At 38.3% G+C, this 17277-nt stretch overlaps 1 protein-coding gene across 1 annotated transcript; it reads right to left on the bottom strand.

Annotated features, from left to right (window-relative positions):
• Positions 1–532: 532 nt before the first annotated feature.
• On the bottom strand, positions 533–16537 carry clcnk (chloride channel K). The gene is made up of 20 exons (XM_063888305.1): positions 16457–16537; positions 16177–16346; positions 15561–15692; positions 15344–15472; positions 13765–13904; positions 13581–13658; positions 12550–12625; positions 11556–11681; positions 9760–9844; positions 9359–9460; positions 8249–8333; positions 7481–7639; positions 6225–6294; positions 5981–6091; positions 5258–5474; positions 3934–4067; positions 3477–3547; positions 2968–3048; positions 1929–2015; positions 533–1700 (listed from the first exon to the last, which is right to left on the bottom strand). The coding sequence occupies exons 2-20, from the start codon at positions 16325–16327 to the stop codon at positions 1662–1664; spliced, it is 2073 nt and encodes a 690-aa protein (XP_063744375.1). The 5' UTR covers positions 16328–16346; positions 16457–16537; the 3' UTR covers positions 533–1661.
• Positions 16538–17277: the final 740 nt, after the last annotated feature.

Here is a 17277-nt window from a genome sequence, read left to right as displayed (position 1 = left end):
GATGATTAGATATTAAAAACACTTTAATATCTGAGAGCGACGAGTGCATTGGTGTGGAGAAAAGACGTGTAGAGAAACGGAAAGGGAGAATGAAACAGAATCAGTGCATGTGGTCGGTGTTTTTTTTTTATGTAACCAAAATAATGGCCAGAATTTATAAAAATAAATTCAAAAACAGGATAATCATGTAAAGATCATATTTACTTTTCATTGTTGTAAAAAGGATACAGTACCTGACTTCTTTTGTCACATCGTATTTGACCATTTTAGTTTGTCTAGTCTACGTGTTCTCTTAAGAGAATATACAATTTCTTTTGATAATGAGTATTCACATTTTTCCTTGGTTTTGATCAGCACACCAGAAAAGCGCTTAGAAATCATTTGGATTCCAATCAAGATTTCATTAAGATGAGCACGAACCTGTTACCAAGGCAACTGTCCTGTTCATGATGTGAAAATGAGAAATCACTTAATATTGTTACCTCAAAGCCACTATGAAAAAAATAATGTAATGCATTTTATTCTGGTGGAACATTTCAAGGTCATGTTTTTTCTTTTTTGGGGTAAGGGGGGATACACAATTCCACAGGGAGCCTTTATGATGCTGCCACTAGGGGGCTCCAGATCTAGACATTTTAAGATCAACACATGGCAGCTTTAACTTGGGACTCAAAAACGTTCTGGAGAAATGTTATGGTGAAGTATTTTAATGGAGTTTGCATTAAATGCCTGCATCCCAGTATGATGATAACACTTTCAACGTTGTCGTTGCCAGGCAATATGATTTATAAAGTTGTTACATTTCTTATAGATAAATATACAGAAGAGAGATTTTTTTTCAACTATTTTGAAGCCAGGATAAAAAAACAGGCACGTTTTTGTTAAGGCTTTCCTGTGTCCCCCTGCAGTGAGGGAGCAGCTAGGCGATTGGCCGATGCAGAGCGAAGTGCACGTGCTGGAGTGTATGGTTTAACCATAACTGCAATAAACAGAACCCAAGTGCTAAATGAAGGAGGAAAAGAATCTTAAATTTAGAAGGTTACATTGTGTAAATTGGTGCACAAAAATGTTTTTTGTGTTTTGTTTTAAATCCCACATATTAAGGCTTTTCACACTGCATTTAGCTCCAGACTAGCATGCTGTTATCCTTGGGCTTAGAAAGCCTCACACTGGCAAATCCCAAAGTGGGTCGACTTGACTTTAAAACATTAATGTTGTTTTTTCCTAGAAACCAAATATTCATCTGACTTAAAATTGCCATTGTGACACAAAGCTAAAGTACAGAAGGTAACGTTCTTTAAAATTCTACAATTTAAAAAAAGATCACATGGTACAACTGCCATTAAACCCAGGAAAAATGCAGTGTTTATTGTATAGCCCTGGGTTTAGGTTAACCTTGGTTAATTGTCTTTGTGTTTATGTGTGTATCTGTGTTGCCCGAGGCGTATCTTAGCTTACGGGTGTAAATTCTATAAAGTAATACGCAGTGCCACACAGTGCAGGTTGTGCTATCTCCTCGTTAGATGAGATCCTGCAATTTAATAAAATGCCAGATGAAAAGCTGTAACAAATGTCTTCTCATAAGAGCCAGGTTTATATTGCAGCTAATCAAGACAGAAATGGAACAAGGTCAAGGGATGAGCTTATTTCTTGTGTGTCGCTTAGATATCTTTGGCCAAGTCTTCTAATATTCTCTTCATCTGTGAGAGAAAACAGATAAAGAAATAGGGAAGGAGGGAAGAGAAGTCTTTGAATCCACAAGTAGCCTTCTGTGCCTTCTACATAATGTATACAAATGCATACAGCGACAGTTTTGTTTAAAATTTGCATACAGACTAGACAACCTCTCACAGAGGAAAGTGACAGAATCAAGCTGTTTGTGTCATTACTTATATTTGTGAGCCAGAATACACACATCACATCATTACCTCTGGCCAAGTGATCAGCCCAATCAGCCTTCCACTGTCTGCAACAAACAAGGTCTGAGCTCCAACCAGACTTAGGATACTGTGGGCCTGTGGGATGCAAAGGAGCATTTATTTGAAGTAACTGATTGCATAAAAGTGGTCATTGTTTTTTGAAATATAACTATTCACTTTCTTTCAGAAAGACAGTAGGCCTACTTTTAAAAAAAAAGCTTTTTGCCTTTAATCGGAAAGGAAAGTGGAGAGTGACAGGAAGGTGGGAGAGAGAGTCGGGGTGAGATCCGGAAAGGACCACGGGTCGGGAATCGAACCCGGGTCGCCGGCATACGGTGCAGGTGCCCGAGCCAGTTGCGCCACGGCCCGGGCCAACAAGACAGTACTTTTAACATTCTTTATAACGGGCAGCAGGGGGCGACACCTCAGTTTGCAAAAATAAGTCTGATTGTATAAAAGTCTATGAGAAAATTACGCTTGTTCCAACCTAATTTATTAGCTAATTAAAACACTTTCCTAATGATATTATCGTCTCAATCTTTAGTTTTGAGTATTCTTCAATACAGCACTAAGTTTGTTTGTAAATTATGGTCCCATTTAGAGTAAAACAAACATTAACGTTGAGTATTCTTTAGGGTTAGCTACCTTTTCTTTGACAGGTTGCCACCGCAGAGTTGTTCAGCAAGCAGACCTAAAAGACTCTAAGCAGTCTGTTGATCATTTTTTACTGGAAATAGTTTTGTATCAAGCTTGTTTTATGCTAGCTAAAATTAGCATCCCACTTCATATCAAAGTTAACGTAAATTAACACTTGGTAGGGTGATTGTTATCTGGTACATTAGCAGGCTTCTTCTTCATCTGCTCCACCCTCTTGTCCAAATATTATGGCCACTTGTGGTTCGGCCAAGTAGCCAAACCTAGGGCTTTTACAAGGTAGTCCACTTACAAATGTTCGAAGTCAATGGGACTACATTCACTTTTTAGAGACAATGAATCAATGCAAAGAAAGCAAATAATAGTATTTTCCGAAGTCTTGAACCTTTCCTACCTCCTGAACAGTGTTGTGAGGTGATAACAGAACAGAGGTTGGGTATATGCAGCAGACCTCATCCAGACGTTTCTCCAGAGTCTGCACAAAAGGGCACAAACAATTTAACATTTGTATGCATTTGATGTCAGATGCTTGCTTGTCATTCAGCAGCATTCAGTACTTTTTGAAATGATGATGATCACAGTTTCCTTTATTGCTGAAAACCTTAATACGCTCTCTGTTGTTGGACTGGTGTTGCTCCAATATTTGCTTTAAAACCGCTCTGATAAACAGCTCTAATTTTCTACATTACGCTCTGAAAATGGATGTACTTTCATGAAATGAGCTTTTTACGTCAGCCAGCAGTCCTGTCTGCACATTCTGCTCTCATCTTTGTTTGACATTCAGTCGATGCCAACTGGATTGGAGAAATCATGGCCTGCATTTTAAACAGCATCACACAGCTCACTCCTCTGCCTTCGTTCTGAACCCTGCAGCTACCTGTCTGACTCCATGCAGCCTTTTACCTCGGTCTGGCAGTGAAGCAGGAACATCAGCAGCTCTGCACGGAGAGCAAATCCCAGAATAATCTGCGACTCTTTAACAAAAGAGAGGAGAGGAAATCAATGTCTTTGCCACAGTCTGCTACAGTTTCAAATGTGTGCAGCTCTCTAACAGGCTGCGAGTCCTCTGTTACAAACATGAAAATGTGTCCATGTGATTGCGGCTCAGCTGGCCAACCGACTATTTCCTCACACTTGTCGGCTCCTTATTGAGAGACTATCACTCAGCTGAATTGCTACAGCTTTTTGAAACAGTTACAATTTTCTCTATTTGGTATCATAGATGCCTGACATTTTCTTTAGGATCCTTAGGACTTGGTGCCAATTTTCCACACCCTCCAATATGTGAAGATTTAGACAAAATATGACCTCTTTGGGTAAAAAAATTGGGGTAAATTACTATCAATTTCTGTGCGCTCACCATGCGAGTCCACCACAGGGATTTGTGTGTCGGTAGTGGTGTTGATAGCAAGCTTAACTTCCATCGGCCCAGCAGCTTTCTGAAGCTTCACCGATATCGCTCCTAAAACGTGTCCCACTGGTGTGGAGGGAAGCCTGAGAAAAAAAAAGATAAATCATGTCACTTGTGGAATCAAAAAGAGAGTCTGTGTTTAAATGTAAAGATGGTGGTGACAAAAGAGCATCTGACAAGTACCAATACTATGACACTCCTGTCAACACATTCAGAATGATAACTTTTGACTCTGGAAAAACATATTCAAGTAGTGCCTGACAGACTAATTTGCTGCCCCCGCCTGAATGCTGTCGACCAAAAGCTGTGGGTGATGACGACTTGATTTCTATCCAAGCATATTATTAGGGGCTGAAATTCAGTCTGCATGAGAGACAGATGAAGAAGGAAAAACGTCAGTGGGGCCGCTGACTGCTATCACCAAGGTGGTGTGTATCATGTTCAAAGCACACGTTGAACTAATTTGCATTCATTGTACATCACCAAGACAGCTCCTGTTTGAAAAAAATCTTCAAATGTTTTTAAATTGGTTTTCTGTATTTAAATGTAATGCTTTAAAGTAATATTTAATCATTGCAGAAGGAGCTGTGTCTCCCGGACAACCAAAAATGAGAAGAATATCACTCAATTATCTACAGCGGATCGAAACATATAGGCTTTGGAATTAATATTGAGATACTTTTGTTCAAAATAAAGACCAGATTTTTTCACTGATGTCAGCTTTTGAGCTACAGCTAAGGTCAACATGCGGCCTGCTAACAACAGGTGAGTGTTGCTTAGCATAGCTGATAGCAGAAAATGTGTTTTCTTATACTGACCAGTTAGTTATCAAAACTAACCAGCTGTTTAAGAGCAGTTAGGAGTCAGCAGTCATGTAGACTCATGTTTTGTTTTGTTTGTTGCGAACTACAGTATATGCATGTTAAAACACTATCTAGCATAGGTTGCCATTACTTAAAAGTCCAGGAATAATCAGAGTCTTTAGAATGTATCTTCTGCTATCTTCTTTATCAAATCAAAATCTTACATTTGTTGAAATACTTCACTTTGAATCAACATTGTCATCCTGGAAGCTTCCAAATATTGTAAACTCCATATATATTTGATCTTTGTAGGTTTCGCAAGACATTGTTCTCAATTTTCCATTTTCTGTGGAAACATTCATTGCCTTTGCATCTTAAAAACCATCTGCCTGCCTTGAATGCACCTTTTTAACAGCCGATGGTCATCGTTTTTTTCTTGAATAAGTCTAAGTTTATTTTTTTTTACTAACCGGGGGAATGCCTTTTTCAGGGAGGGCAGGTGAGGGAGCCTCTTGCTGATGGAAAGTGCGTCATAGAAAGATGGCCGGTGCCCAGAGCGGGCCAGGGCGTTGGCCAGCACAGTGGCAATGAGGATTGGGACAGCATGGCTGAACTGTCCGGTTAACTCTACAGCCAGGAGAGCCGGGGACAGGGTGTGTGTCACGGCCCCGGAGAAAGCGGCTGCACCTACAAGAAGAAACCAAGTTAAAGGTACTACTTAAGGCGATATACTAGTTATTTTAGACAGATGAGAAAAAAACCTCTCTGAACTGAACTTGCACTTATGTCAACAATTGTTATACTGTATCTGTGCCACTTTATTATTAAAATACTTCATAGCAAGACATTATTGGACAAAAAACAGTTTACGGTTTTGGGATTCTGTACATTTTGTAACTAAAACATCTCCTTGGGGCTTAGCGAGTTTAATCTAATGCAACATTTTGGCAGTTGACATTTTTGACATCCTCATTTGAAACCCTGATTGCTTTTTGAAACTTTTACCATCTAAATTAACAAATCTTTCAACTTCAAAGCTCCCAGCAAATTTGCTGTAGAAATAGGACGTGGCATATAAATGCTGAGGTCGGGGAAGATGAAAGAGGGGTATAGGCCTACACAGTGCTGATATATAGGTCATGTCATCACTGTATGAACAACAAAGAGCTGTTGATTGATGTTTTTTTTTTTACCAGCGAGTGCGTAGCCACCAGGATTTATAGAAGCCCACTGAAAGCCTGAAGTCAGTCCAGTGGAAGACACATAAGCTACTCCTTCTCCAAGAAAACGGCCCAAAGCTGCCCCTAGAGAACAGAAATTTAAATATAAAAAACACAAAAGAAAAGTTCCTTAATATTTATAGTTTACTGCAGGGCTTTCCCATTCTGGGGGGAGAATGCAGCAAGACATATCAAATAAACTCCTCCCTTCACTCACCGTAGACAAACACTGGCATGAAGTATCCAGCTGGCAGAGGCAGGGTGCAGGCAAGGACCAACATCCACATCTCAGAAACAACAACACACACTGTCAAATCTCTCTTCTCGCCATCTGAACTGCCACAAAAGCTCTCGTAGCACAGCAGATGAGTCACTGTCACTTTCAATCTGCGTGCAAGGAAATGATTTCAGTGCTCTCGAATCAATAGTGCACAAATAAACTGATTCATTTCCATTTACATGTCACATCTGCGTGTGGTAATCGGGGTAAAACTGTAAGTAAATGGATCCCAGTGAGAAGTTGGAGACTATTTTGGAAAATAAATGTCCACCTTTTTTCCACCAAAATGAGGTTGTTAATGCAAGTTGTTACTCGCTAAATCAGGCAATCAGGCAATAGACATCTTTCCCGTTGCCTGTAGACGGTTGCTTATCATGGAAAGCAGGGTTAGTGACTGTGAAAATGTCACTTATTTTTTAAATACCAAACCACAGTTGGTGATTATTGAGAGAACAACAAAGAAGGTTTCAATTAATTCATTTGTGTGTTTTTCAAAGCTAAAATTATTATTTTTTGTCAATCTGTTGGCTATGTGGAGAGATTGTCAATCATATGCTTTGTAAATGTATTCATTATAATAATGTTCCTAATCCCTGTCGATTTATTAAATATATATATATTAACACATATGCCTTTAACTTGTGCCATAGCAATTTGCCGGAAAAAGGGCCAAAATGGGTGTGTCAACCTTGGGGTCCTGTCACTGGTGATTGAAACTTGAGCTTTTATAAACTGACTACTGCAGGGAGATTTGTCTGAGAAATGAGTGCCAGTTGTACCCTTGTAAAGACAAAAGCCTGGTGTGATTGGGTGTCTTTTGTCTGGTTGTTATAGTAAATGGACCCAAGTACGGTATAACAAACAAAAAAGGCATTTTTTCCTCGTTTTGAGCACAAATTGAGATAGATGATTGGTTGGTCAGGGTTCTTGATCAACACCAGTGATTTAGCCATTACTTGGACGGCTGCTGAGATTTCTAGCTGCCACCTGCAGTGTTGCTATGAGTAAGCATCACTTATCAGAAGGCATTTCCATCCTGAAAGGGTAAACAGTCTTTAGCTCGCTCTTCAGTAAAAATGTCAATTAGTGTATGCCAATTAGGGGTCACCATGTCTCATCACGTCACCTGTTGGTTATCGGTGCATGGTAAACAGAGATAAAGGACTCCTTGAATTGCTTTCCATTGTGAGTACCTTCATTAGCAGAAACACAGCCAGAGGTAAGAAGACAGGACTCCCTGAAGAGCTCCAATCCAACAAAGCCTCGGGCCCCAGCTGAAGAGAGGCATTGTGGGATTGAGAGCTCCACTGCCTGCTGTCCAGTAAGGAGGTCAGGAGCTGCTTCATGGTGTGCTGTGAAACAGATTACTGCCCTTCAGATTAATGTGTGAAAACACAACACACTTGAAGGAAACAAAAGGTCAACATTAAAGGACTAATCAGGCATTCTATGTTTTTAAACACATTTTGAAAAGACAATATTTTTCATTTGTTCAATCTCTCAACGCCACTTTCTTTCTGTGGCCCTATATTTGTTGGGAAATATTTTCAGTTGCGGATTAATATGCATTTGTTGTTCTAGTGAGTATTTATGACAGCAGGAGGATTTGTGCACTGTTCACTTGGTTTTATGGTAGTGAAGAAACCTGACACCTGCTTCAACAGTGTGGCTCAGTGATGGGTTTTCATAGTTTTTGAACAATTGACCTCTAATTCATATGGAGTATTGGTCTTTTTGTAGGATTTGTTATCAATAAGAACAATCTACAATAACTCCAACCGTATCTGTTATTGGTAACCCCTCCCTGTAAATGCTGTTTATTAGTAATGTATTTAAATATCAGAGTAAAACAGTTGTGATGATGGTCTATTGAGAAACACACATCATATAGCAAAGTATCCATTGATTTTACACGTACACACATTATTATCTGAGCCTTTATGAATGTAGTTGATTCCTACCTTAGAAGCCATGTATTGACCAACAGAGTGGGGTAATGTCAGAGACGCCAGGAGGAAGGCCACCATGCCTGAGTAAAGACCCTTCCTGCGGAGAGATGTTAACATACGGTGATTATTGCAATAATGTTTCATTCATTTAGGTCCTTTTAGAAGCCCTACAAGGGGGAGGTGAACATAAATATTTGTGATGATCCATTCTCTAAGTGTGATGTGTTTTTAAACCAGGTTTACAAAAACATTGTGGATAATTTTTCCTGTTTGTTTTTGTATTACTCATTTCAACCACAAGAGGCAAACATGTACTGCTTTTTATTAATGCTTTTCGTCCTTTTTAGAGCACAGGGGATGCACAATAATATGTAGACACTTTATTTATTCAATACTTTCATTAACAAGGTTACATATGTAGTGCTTTCATGAAGAAAAAACTGCAGATAAAAAAGCTGAACGACCATAGAATAACAACTTACAAAACAGCCGGATCATAATAAAATAAGTAGACGAGAGGATAAAATGAAGTAAAAATATAAGTATTGGCAGGGTTAGATGATAAAACCCTACAACCTCATTCTCAGTTATCCTACTTAAACATTTTGTTCACCTGATAAAAAATGTAATAAATAAGGAACCTAGAAAGCCATTGCAAAACATTGTATTTCAAGGGGGGAAACTATCTAGAAAAGACTTTTGAAAAATGTTGATTCTTACTCGTTTTCCAAAGTTCAATCGTCATAAGTTTAGGATTTTAGTCTAGCAGTTTTAATTGGCAGACTGCTCTCTGTGATCGCAGCTGAAAAAAACCTTATCGCTAGACCAGCTCTGTTTTTTCCTCAGATCTATGCTTTCAAAGGTTTCTGTGTTTTACACTTTTTAAATGGAGTATAGATCAAATCACATCAGGTAAACCTTTTAAATGTGGCTTGAAAGGCCCTGTCATCAAGCATTATAACATTGTTTATACAGTTGAATAACAGATGGTGAATGGATTTGGGTTGTAAAGCAGTCTGATTTTTCCTAAGAAAAATATTGTGTTTCTGGGACATTGACCCATCAAATCGCTTAAATAGTTTACATAGTAATGACTTAATACAACAACAAAAAAGCTCTCACTCTGTTGTCATCATCTTGTTGAAGATTGGGTTTGTTTTAGTGAATTGCAGCATCCACTGATGGCAGGAGAGGTAGCAGCAGCTCACAGCTCCACATAGCAGCCTGAGACAGAAAGCAGACTCAGCGGGACACAACAGGCTTATTGTAACCCAGGCAGCAAGATAATATTGGAAGTCATTAGACTTGGACTTGTTGAGGGGGGAAGCCAGGAACTGGTTGGTAACAAAAAACAAGTACTTATTGCTGATTAGACTCGGAAGGAACCACAGCAGAACCTGTCAAATCATTTTGATTGTCAATGATATGAATAAGGATGCCAAATATCAGTTGATATGTGTGAGACATAGACAAACAGAGGACCTGTTTAACTACTATTGTTTAACTCTCGAAAGTAAACTCACCCAAGAAAGGCAAAGAGCAGAATTTCCAGCGGGTAGAAAGGAACAGCAGCGGGGAAATTCGTTTTAAACAATGCCTGAGGAGTCTCTGTGGACAGAGGAGCAAATTGAAATCATCCCTCCAATGTCTTCAAAATGTAATCTTCCCTCTCTTTATTGCATTTAGGTTTTTATTGAAATGCATGGGCTGTCAGCTTTAAGTGTTTTGCTGATTGTGCCAAAGCTAATGTTTCCACTCATTGTAATGACAAATAATTAGATGGCTGACAACTTCACTGACATGACAAAATTAACTCTGGGAAAAGTGTGTGTGTGTGTGTGTGTGTGTGTGTGTGTGTGTGTGTGTGTGTGTGTGTGTGTGTGTGTGTGTGTGTGTGTGTGTGTGTGTGTGTGTGTGTGTGTGTGTGTGTGTGTGTGTGTGTGTGTGTGTGTGTGTGTGTGTGTGTGTGTGTTTGTGTACGCCTTCAAATGAGGCTAATGTTGCTTTTTAATTTAACCATGCTTATTGGGAAACATGATTCAGATTAAATAATTTAAATAGTTATTTTGTTAGGGTTGCAGTTTGATTTCAGCACAAAACTATATGGCCAATGCAATGTATGCAGACACCCTTACAGCCAGAAATTATTGTTACATTTCTTTTTTTATGTTGCACTCGATTTTTGATCAGCAAACTTCAAAAACCAGAACATCATGGAGAAGTTTGACCTTCACAAAACTGCCACATAGTTTGAAGCTTATTTTTGGGGAAGGAATAAGGGATAAAGTAGTCTAGAACTAGCACCCAGGTAAGGGGCAGAGTCTTTAAAAAAAGGGTGTGTCTTTCTTCCTGCACTAGTACACCTGAATAGCAGGCATACCATATTTGGTGTTTCATTTGGACTCCCTTTCTTAAAGGAGGTTTAAAAGCATGATTTTAAAGGGAACTGTAGAACCTTGTAGCATTTATTTAACTGTAGCTCAGTATGACATTGAAGGGTTATTCGGTCTGTTAAAAATATTTGTATTGTTCAGTAAAGGGGCTAAAACTTTGAGTAGTTGGTTTTTAAGCTAATTAAATACAATATTAACCTGGGACTTCAATATTGGTTAACTTTCCTGTGTTAAATAATACAACACAACTGTAGCTAATTAAATAGCTGTAATTGTCAGGTGCCACACAGTGAATTAGCAACGGTAAGCTAGCTCAGTTAGCTCAGTAAGCTAGCTCAGTTTATTAGTACATGAGTAATGGGTACATGGGACATTCTCAATGTCGTGTGAGTTAGATTTAAGATTTTTCAAGAATTATATTTGCTAATATGTTGAGTTCATTTTGAGGTTATGTGTATTTCCTGACTCTATTTCATCCTGGGTTTTGTGTATTTATTATCAGCTGGTAACAATAGGAACCATCGAAATCAGCCCCGGAACAACTGAAACGTTGACTTGAATTAAATGTATTATAAGAACAGATTTTGCATAACTGTATTAGGTCAGTTGAAAGTCATAATATTAAATTGTACCTCATATTTTAGATTTTAACTTAGAAGTATTGCTTTCAACCATGCTAATACAATGATGTGTAATTTATAGACATAATACATTCAATTAGAGTCAACATTTCAGTGTGTGTGCACAATATTTTTAGTCATATAGTGTAGATGGCATGTGAATTCACACTCCAATAAAAGCGCATTAACTAAGGCGATGTATTGGTATTGTGGCTTCTATTCCTCAGGTCAAGTCGTCCGGGACTCTAAGTGAAGCTTCTCCCTGATCAACATGAGGGGGCGAGTGGTGATCATGGCCTCCATTACCATCATCTCCACTCCACACGGAGAACAGGCGGAAGGTCAGCGCCCCGCAAGCGGCAGAGAAGAAACACGGGTAGTAATGCCTCAGGGCGAAGTGAGAACACATCACCTCAACGCTGAACAACACACCTGCAGGAGCAGAGGAGCATGGACACAGCTAGTATTCTCAAATAACAGTAAAAATCATTTAGCTCGTTTAGCCTGCATGTGCGGCAACAAAAAATATGGTAAAAGTATTTTTTTTCATTGTGTAAATTGATAGCAGTAAAAAGCGCTAAAATAAATGCAATGAATTATTATTATTATTATTATTATTATTATTATTATTATTATTATTATTATTATTATTATTATTATTATTATTATTATTATTATTCAATGTAGAAGTACCCATTGCAGAAACCCATCAAAATTAAATTAAATAAAAAACACCAGAAAAAAATATCTAGATAGATGCCAAATAATTATCTCTCAATTGACTAAGCTATTATTTTACAAATTGTTGGCTGGATTAATTTATACCACAATATTAAAGTTTATAAACTATTGTGTTTTCTATGCAAATAACCTTTCGTAAAATAAACATAGTAAATAGAAAATTCAATACTTCCCGTTGAATAGTAGTGGAGTTGAGCGGAGGAAAAGAAAAGACTCAAGTAAAGTACATGTACCTCAAAGTACAGAATGAAAGTGAAAGTATCTTACAGTGAGAGTGCAAAGGGAGTTTGAAGCTAAAGTGCTGTACCCCCTACAAGGTTTCCCAAAATAAAACGGTGAATTGTGAGGAATAAAATGTTAGGTGGAGAGGGGATGAAAGGAGAAGGAGGTGAGGGAAAATGATGAACATAACAACATGGCAGAGATGTGAGGGGGGATAAAAGGGAAGAGCAATTATGTGAAGCAAGAAGGAAATAGAAGGTGGAATAGCTTAATTCAGAATCAGAAGTGTGAAGACAGATTTAGTATGAGCAGTTAAAAATTATTGGTGCTCTCTCACCGCTGATGGGGGCTCCAAAGCAGCTGGCTACACCCACTGCTGCAGCTGCAGCCAGCATTTCTCCACCAGCTTTTTCCTAAAAGAGATATGTGCTATAATACAGTCTCTTTTTCAGCCCTTTCGTATACTACACCAAGTAACATTTAGGATATTCATTCATATTGTTCCACATCTGGGGAGAAAATTCAAGAGGCCCTGTTATGCTTTGGGGAGTTTTGCCTTTCCCTGTAGTGTGTAATATGGGTTTTAGTGCATGTAAATGGTCTGCAAAGGCAAAAATCCCAAAGTTCATATCAGAGGGAGTTTCTCTTCCAAACTCCCTCCTTGACTGGAATACCTTCATTTGACTCCCTGTTTACTTCCATGACATAGTGACATCACTATGGCACTTCCACAGCTATTGGCTAGTGCTCAAACGTGATAGGCTAAGAGGCGGGCTCTGGTTACAGACAGAGGGTAAAAAAAGAGGTACTGCAGCACAGGCAGTATGAGAAAAACAAAGACCTTTTTGAACATTAAAGCATGGAGACATGTCACAATTGAAGCACAAAACACACATTTGATAACTTTCCCAAGATTTTCACTGGAGAAGTTTTATAGTTTCTATTCCAATCAAATGTATGTCTTTCATGTATCATGATGTGAGACAGTATTTAATTTGCATTTACTCATATGCGGATAGGCTATTCCTTTATAGTAATCTTTTTAAAAATCTTACAATCGCATAAATCTTTGTTTTCCCTTAAAGTTGCATAGCTTTTTCTTTACTTTTGGCCACCTGGGGGCAACCAGAAATTATGTCATTGTGTGTGTCAGCAAATAGTTGAATCCGGTAAACATGGAAAAACTTTATAATGTTAAGAAAATAAACTAGGTGGTGATCACTGGGTTCATGAGCTGTGATCAAAACAATAAGCTAGAAGACCAAAGCTCCTTAGATGTTATTTCAATCTATTGTTCATATAAAAATATTAAAAGCTTTAATTATGTGTCGGTAAACGCTTCAATTAGAACAACTTATTCGGTTTTACCTTCTCATTTGTTTGTATGAGATTGCAGAGGTTGCTCAGGTAGGCTCCAATCATAGTGGAGATGTGCACAAATGGACCCTGATGTTAAGAGGCAAATATAGAAAAACTTTGTTTATATCACAAATCATTCCTTTTTGAAGACTGGATGCCTGTTTTGTAAGACAAATACTGTCACGTCTCTCACCACTTTGCCCAGGAAAACAGTGCTGCCGGCTGCCAGTGTGCAGATAAGGCCCAGGAACTTGGTAAACATGTTAGTGAGAGACAAGTAGTGAGGCATTTTAAAGCCAGCCAGCATGGTCCTCACCTCAGGTATCCCCGAGCCTGAGGGGAAATGAGGTAACAGGCAAACATTTTTAAACGACTCAGAGGTTCTAAAGCAATCAAAAGAGGGATTCTAAATGAATACTCAGTAATGATTTTCTAATAATTAAGCAGAGGGTAAGTGGGTTACAAGGACTATCAGCAAAAACACAGAAGAAACTAAAGCTTTATCTATTTATTATTGATAAAGTTAGGTTTTCATAACTACTGTTAGTCTTTTAGTCTGGTCTTTCTGGGAAATTCGGTCAGATAAATGAAGCACATTTGCCCTTTAAGAGCACATCTGACAGCTTTTCTCCTTGGCAATAATAAAAGCAATGTCTGGTATGTCCAAATTCTTAATGGAAAGAGGCCGTAAACATGAAGCCAAGGAGGGTAATGTCCTAAGATGAGGTGCTTGTGGCAAAAGCCTGGAGGCAGGGTAATTTCCTCCCTAGATGTAGATTGATTTGCATTTATAATTCATCTTCATATCGCACCATGCCCTTTCTTTCACTGCCTTTAACACACAGGACACACAAACATTTAAAACATCAGGAAAGAGATCCCTGCTTCCTGGAACTATCAATAAATGTTTTTAAAGATTTTCTATGAAACAGACTGTTATAGTGTTGACCATTCATATAATACATCCCCTTTTACCACTCACTAAATGTCAAAATGTATCACCCTTTTCCTTTGTGCCGTTTACTTTCAGTGGAAATGAAAGATGTCTCTCAAAGGAAAATTCTGGAAATAGCCTACAGTGCGTATCTGTTTCAAGTATACTTGTGCAGCACTGAAGATGAAAACCCACTTCATGATACTCTTTCCTCTATGAGCTTTAGAATGTCATCTGATTTTCTTTGTTCAGCTTTTACCCTATAGCTTTATACCTACCACTAATATCAGAATAGAGGAATACCCAAAAAATTGCCCTTTAAATTTCCTACTGCATTTGGTTTTAAATGGTTATATATCAAAAAGGCTGAGGAAAATCCACATTTAGCTGTAAAAAGGACATTTGCACACTTGGGTTGTGTTTAATAAACAAGTCTAAAACATAAGGGGAAAATAAACGAAAATCAAGTGTGTAAAGTCCTTAAGTCTAATAGTTAACACTGCAATGAATGTGTTGCTATTTTTTGGGTAGTGGAAACAAGCTGACTCAGCATTACATTTAAAGTTAATTTTGCGAACTGGTTAGCCAAACAGTTTCCTATTTAAACTATCAGTAGCTAAGCAACATTAGACTAAAAAAATGAAGTTGTGCTAGCCTCCACTTAACAACAGTTGACTAGTTACACTATGAGTAGCTATCTAGTAACATAAGCCCAAAATATTTGGAGTTGTGTTAGCTTCCACATGACAAAGCTGCTTTTCGCTCTGTTTTTGGTCTCAGCCAAGGGAAATATGTGGCTCTTTAGCTGCTAACTTCATAACTGTTGGCTGTTACAGACCTGTGGAGAAGGGACAGATGTTGTGGGAAAACGACGATGCTACAGCACAGAGGCATGCTGGGTAAAGAGTCCAGCAGAAGAACTGCAGCAAACAGTTGCCCTCCAGCTTCATATAAAGCCACAGGTGGGCTACAAGTAGAAAGAAAGAGAAACATTTATAATTTATGTTGCTCGTTCATTTCTATTGTCTCCTGTAATTTAGTCCATGTGTGTGTACCTGTCAGCAGTTTTGTCACACTGAGGTCCATCAGAAAGCTGAGGATGGCAGTCAAAACACCTAGAGCAGCGTAGCCATACCACTTTATCCCACACACTGCTCCCAGACAACACCTCAGCTTCAACAGCCACTCTAAGCACACAAAGATATTGGTAAGTCTTCCTAAAGTTTTGTTTGTAAGGCATAAAAATATAAAAAATTAGGTATATTTTTATTCAAAAAGGCTATGGAGAACTTGATTTTGGAAACCCAAGGAAGATATCAATTTTCAATATGGATGCGAATAGCAATAGAAAAATAAACAAACAGCCTCTAATTGTAATATGTCCCTTAACATAGCTGTGTTAAAAAATAAATGTATTAACATTTTGAAAGAAAAAGGGCCTGAAGATAGCTGTCACAGTCTGTCTGGAGCTCTTAATTTCATTAGCATTTCCATATCCTAGAAGTCTTGTAGCACATTGATTTCGAGGTTCCTGAACTCAGCAGTAATCCATGAATCCTGTCTTTAAGGTCAAACAATAACACAAGAAGATGACATGGAAAAAGTTCCTCTATAGTGCATTGATTGGGTCAGCATTGATCCCATTTAAATGATTTTCCACTTTGGTCTGACCTTTGGCAGTTGCGCGGGACCGTTGGCATGGTTTCCATGGATCAGCAAGGAGCGGACTCTTATTATGGGATGTTTCTGATTGATTTTCTTGATCCAAGTTGTTGTTCTCTACGATGATTCCACTCCCAGGAACCTCATCCAGGCTCTTCATTTTGATGTGAAGTTTTGATCTAATAATGTGAAGAATAATGGTTCAAACAAACAATAATTCAATGATAATAGGAAAAAAAGAATGCACTGCTACTTCAGACGAATATTAAAAGAAGAGAGGCAAACTCACCTTTTGTTTGGAATGGAAGTGTTATTTCAGTCTGCATGTGTGCCCGTAGTGTAGGTGTACCTCCACTGACCTCTGTTCAGGTATTAGCATAAAAGTGATGGAGCAGTCACGGTTGACAGGGTAGCTAATATTAACTCTTTGAAGGAACAAGTGCCCTTCATTTGTCTTTGTTGTGGAAAAGCATATTGAAAAACATTTTCCTGCAACTCAGTGTTTTAATAGGATTTACTGTGATGTTATCAACCATACTGCAGAAAAAGAAAATAACTAATCTCATAAAACCTGTTCCAATTTACACCAGAACAGGATTCAACTACTGGTGATTATAATGATCTTATATCTGTTTCGTTACGGTAAGAATTATTCACGGAAAGATGTAATCCAAAAGATGGAAACAAACCCAGTTATTTGAAGATGTATACTGCCAGTGAAATATTGACATATCAGGGGGAAAATATCAAATGGCAGCTGCCCAATGTTTTCCTTCAGCTGCAAAGTGTAATTTATGATTTATAGTTCTTTCTCAGATCACACATATGCTTCTTGAAAGGCCAACAAGCCGCCTTTTTGTTTACATTTATAATAGAGAAATGTGAAATAGTTTGACAGGACCTATTTTCCGAAGCTATTTATTTTGTCATGCTTTATACCTTTTAACTTTTCATTTTTCTTCACTTCCCCGGCATGTAAACACAGACATACTCTAAAACCCTCCTCTCGGGTCCGACTCCGGTCTAAAAACCACTGTACTAACTAGATAATCATATGGTAGGTAACTTAAACCTGCAGTACGAATGTCATTGCTATGACCTTCCTTGAAT

This window comes from Eleginops maclovinus, chromosome 1, assembly GCF_036324505.1.
Source record: "Eleginops maclovinus isolate JMC-PN-2008 ecotype Puerto Natales chromosome 1, JC_Emac_rtc_rv5, whole genome shotgun sequence".
In the NCBI taxonomy this organism is placed as follows: Eukaryota; Metazoa; Chordata; class Actinopteri; order Perciformes; family Eleginopidae; genus Eleginops; species Eleginops maclovinus.
This window is presented reverse-complemented; position numbering and strand designations above follow the sequence as displayed.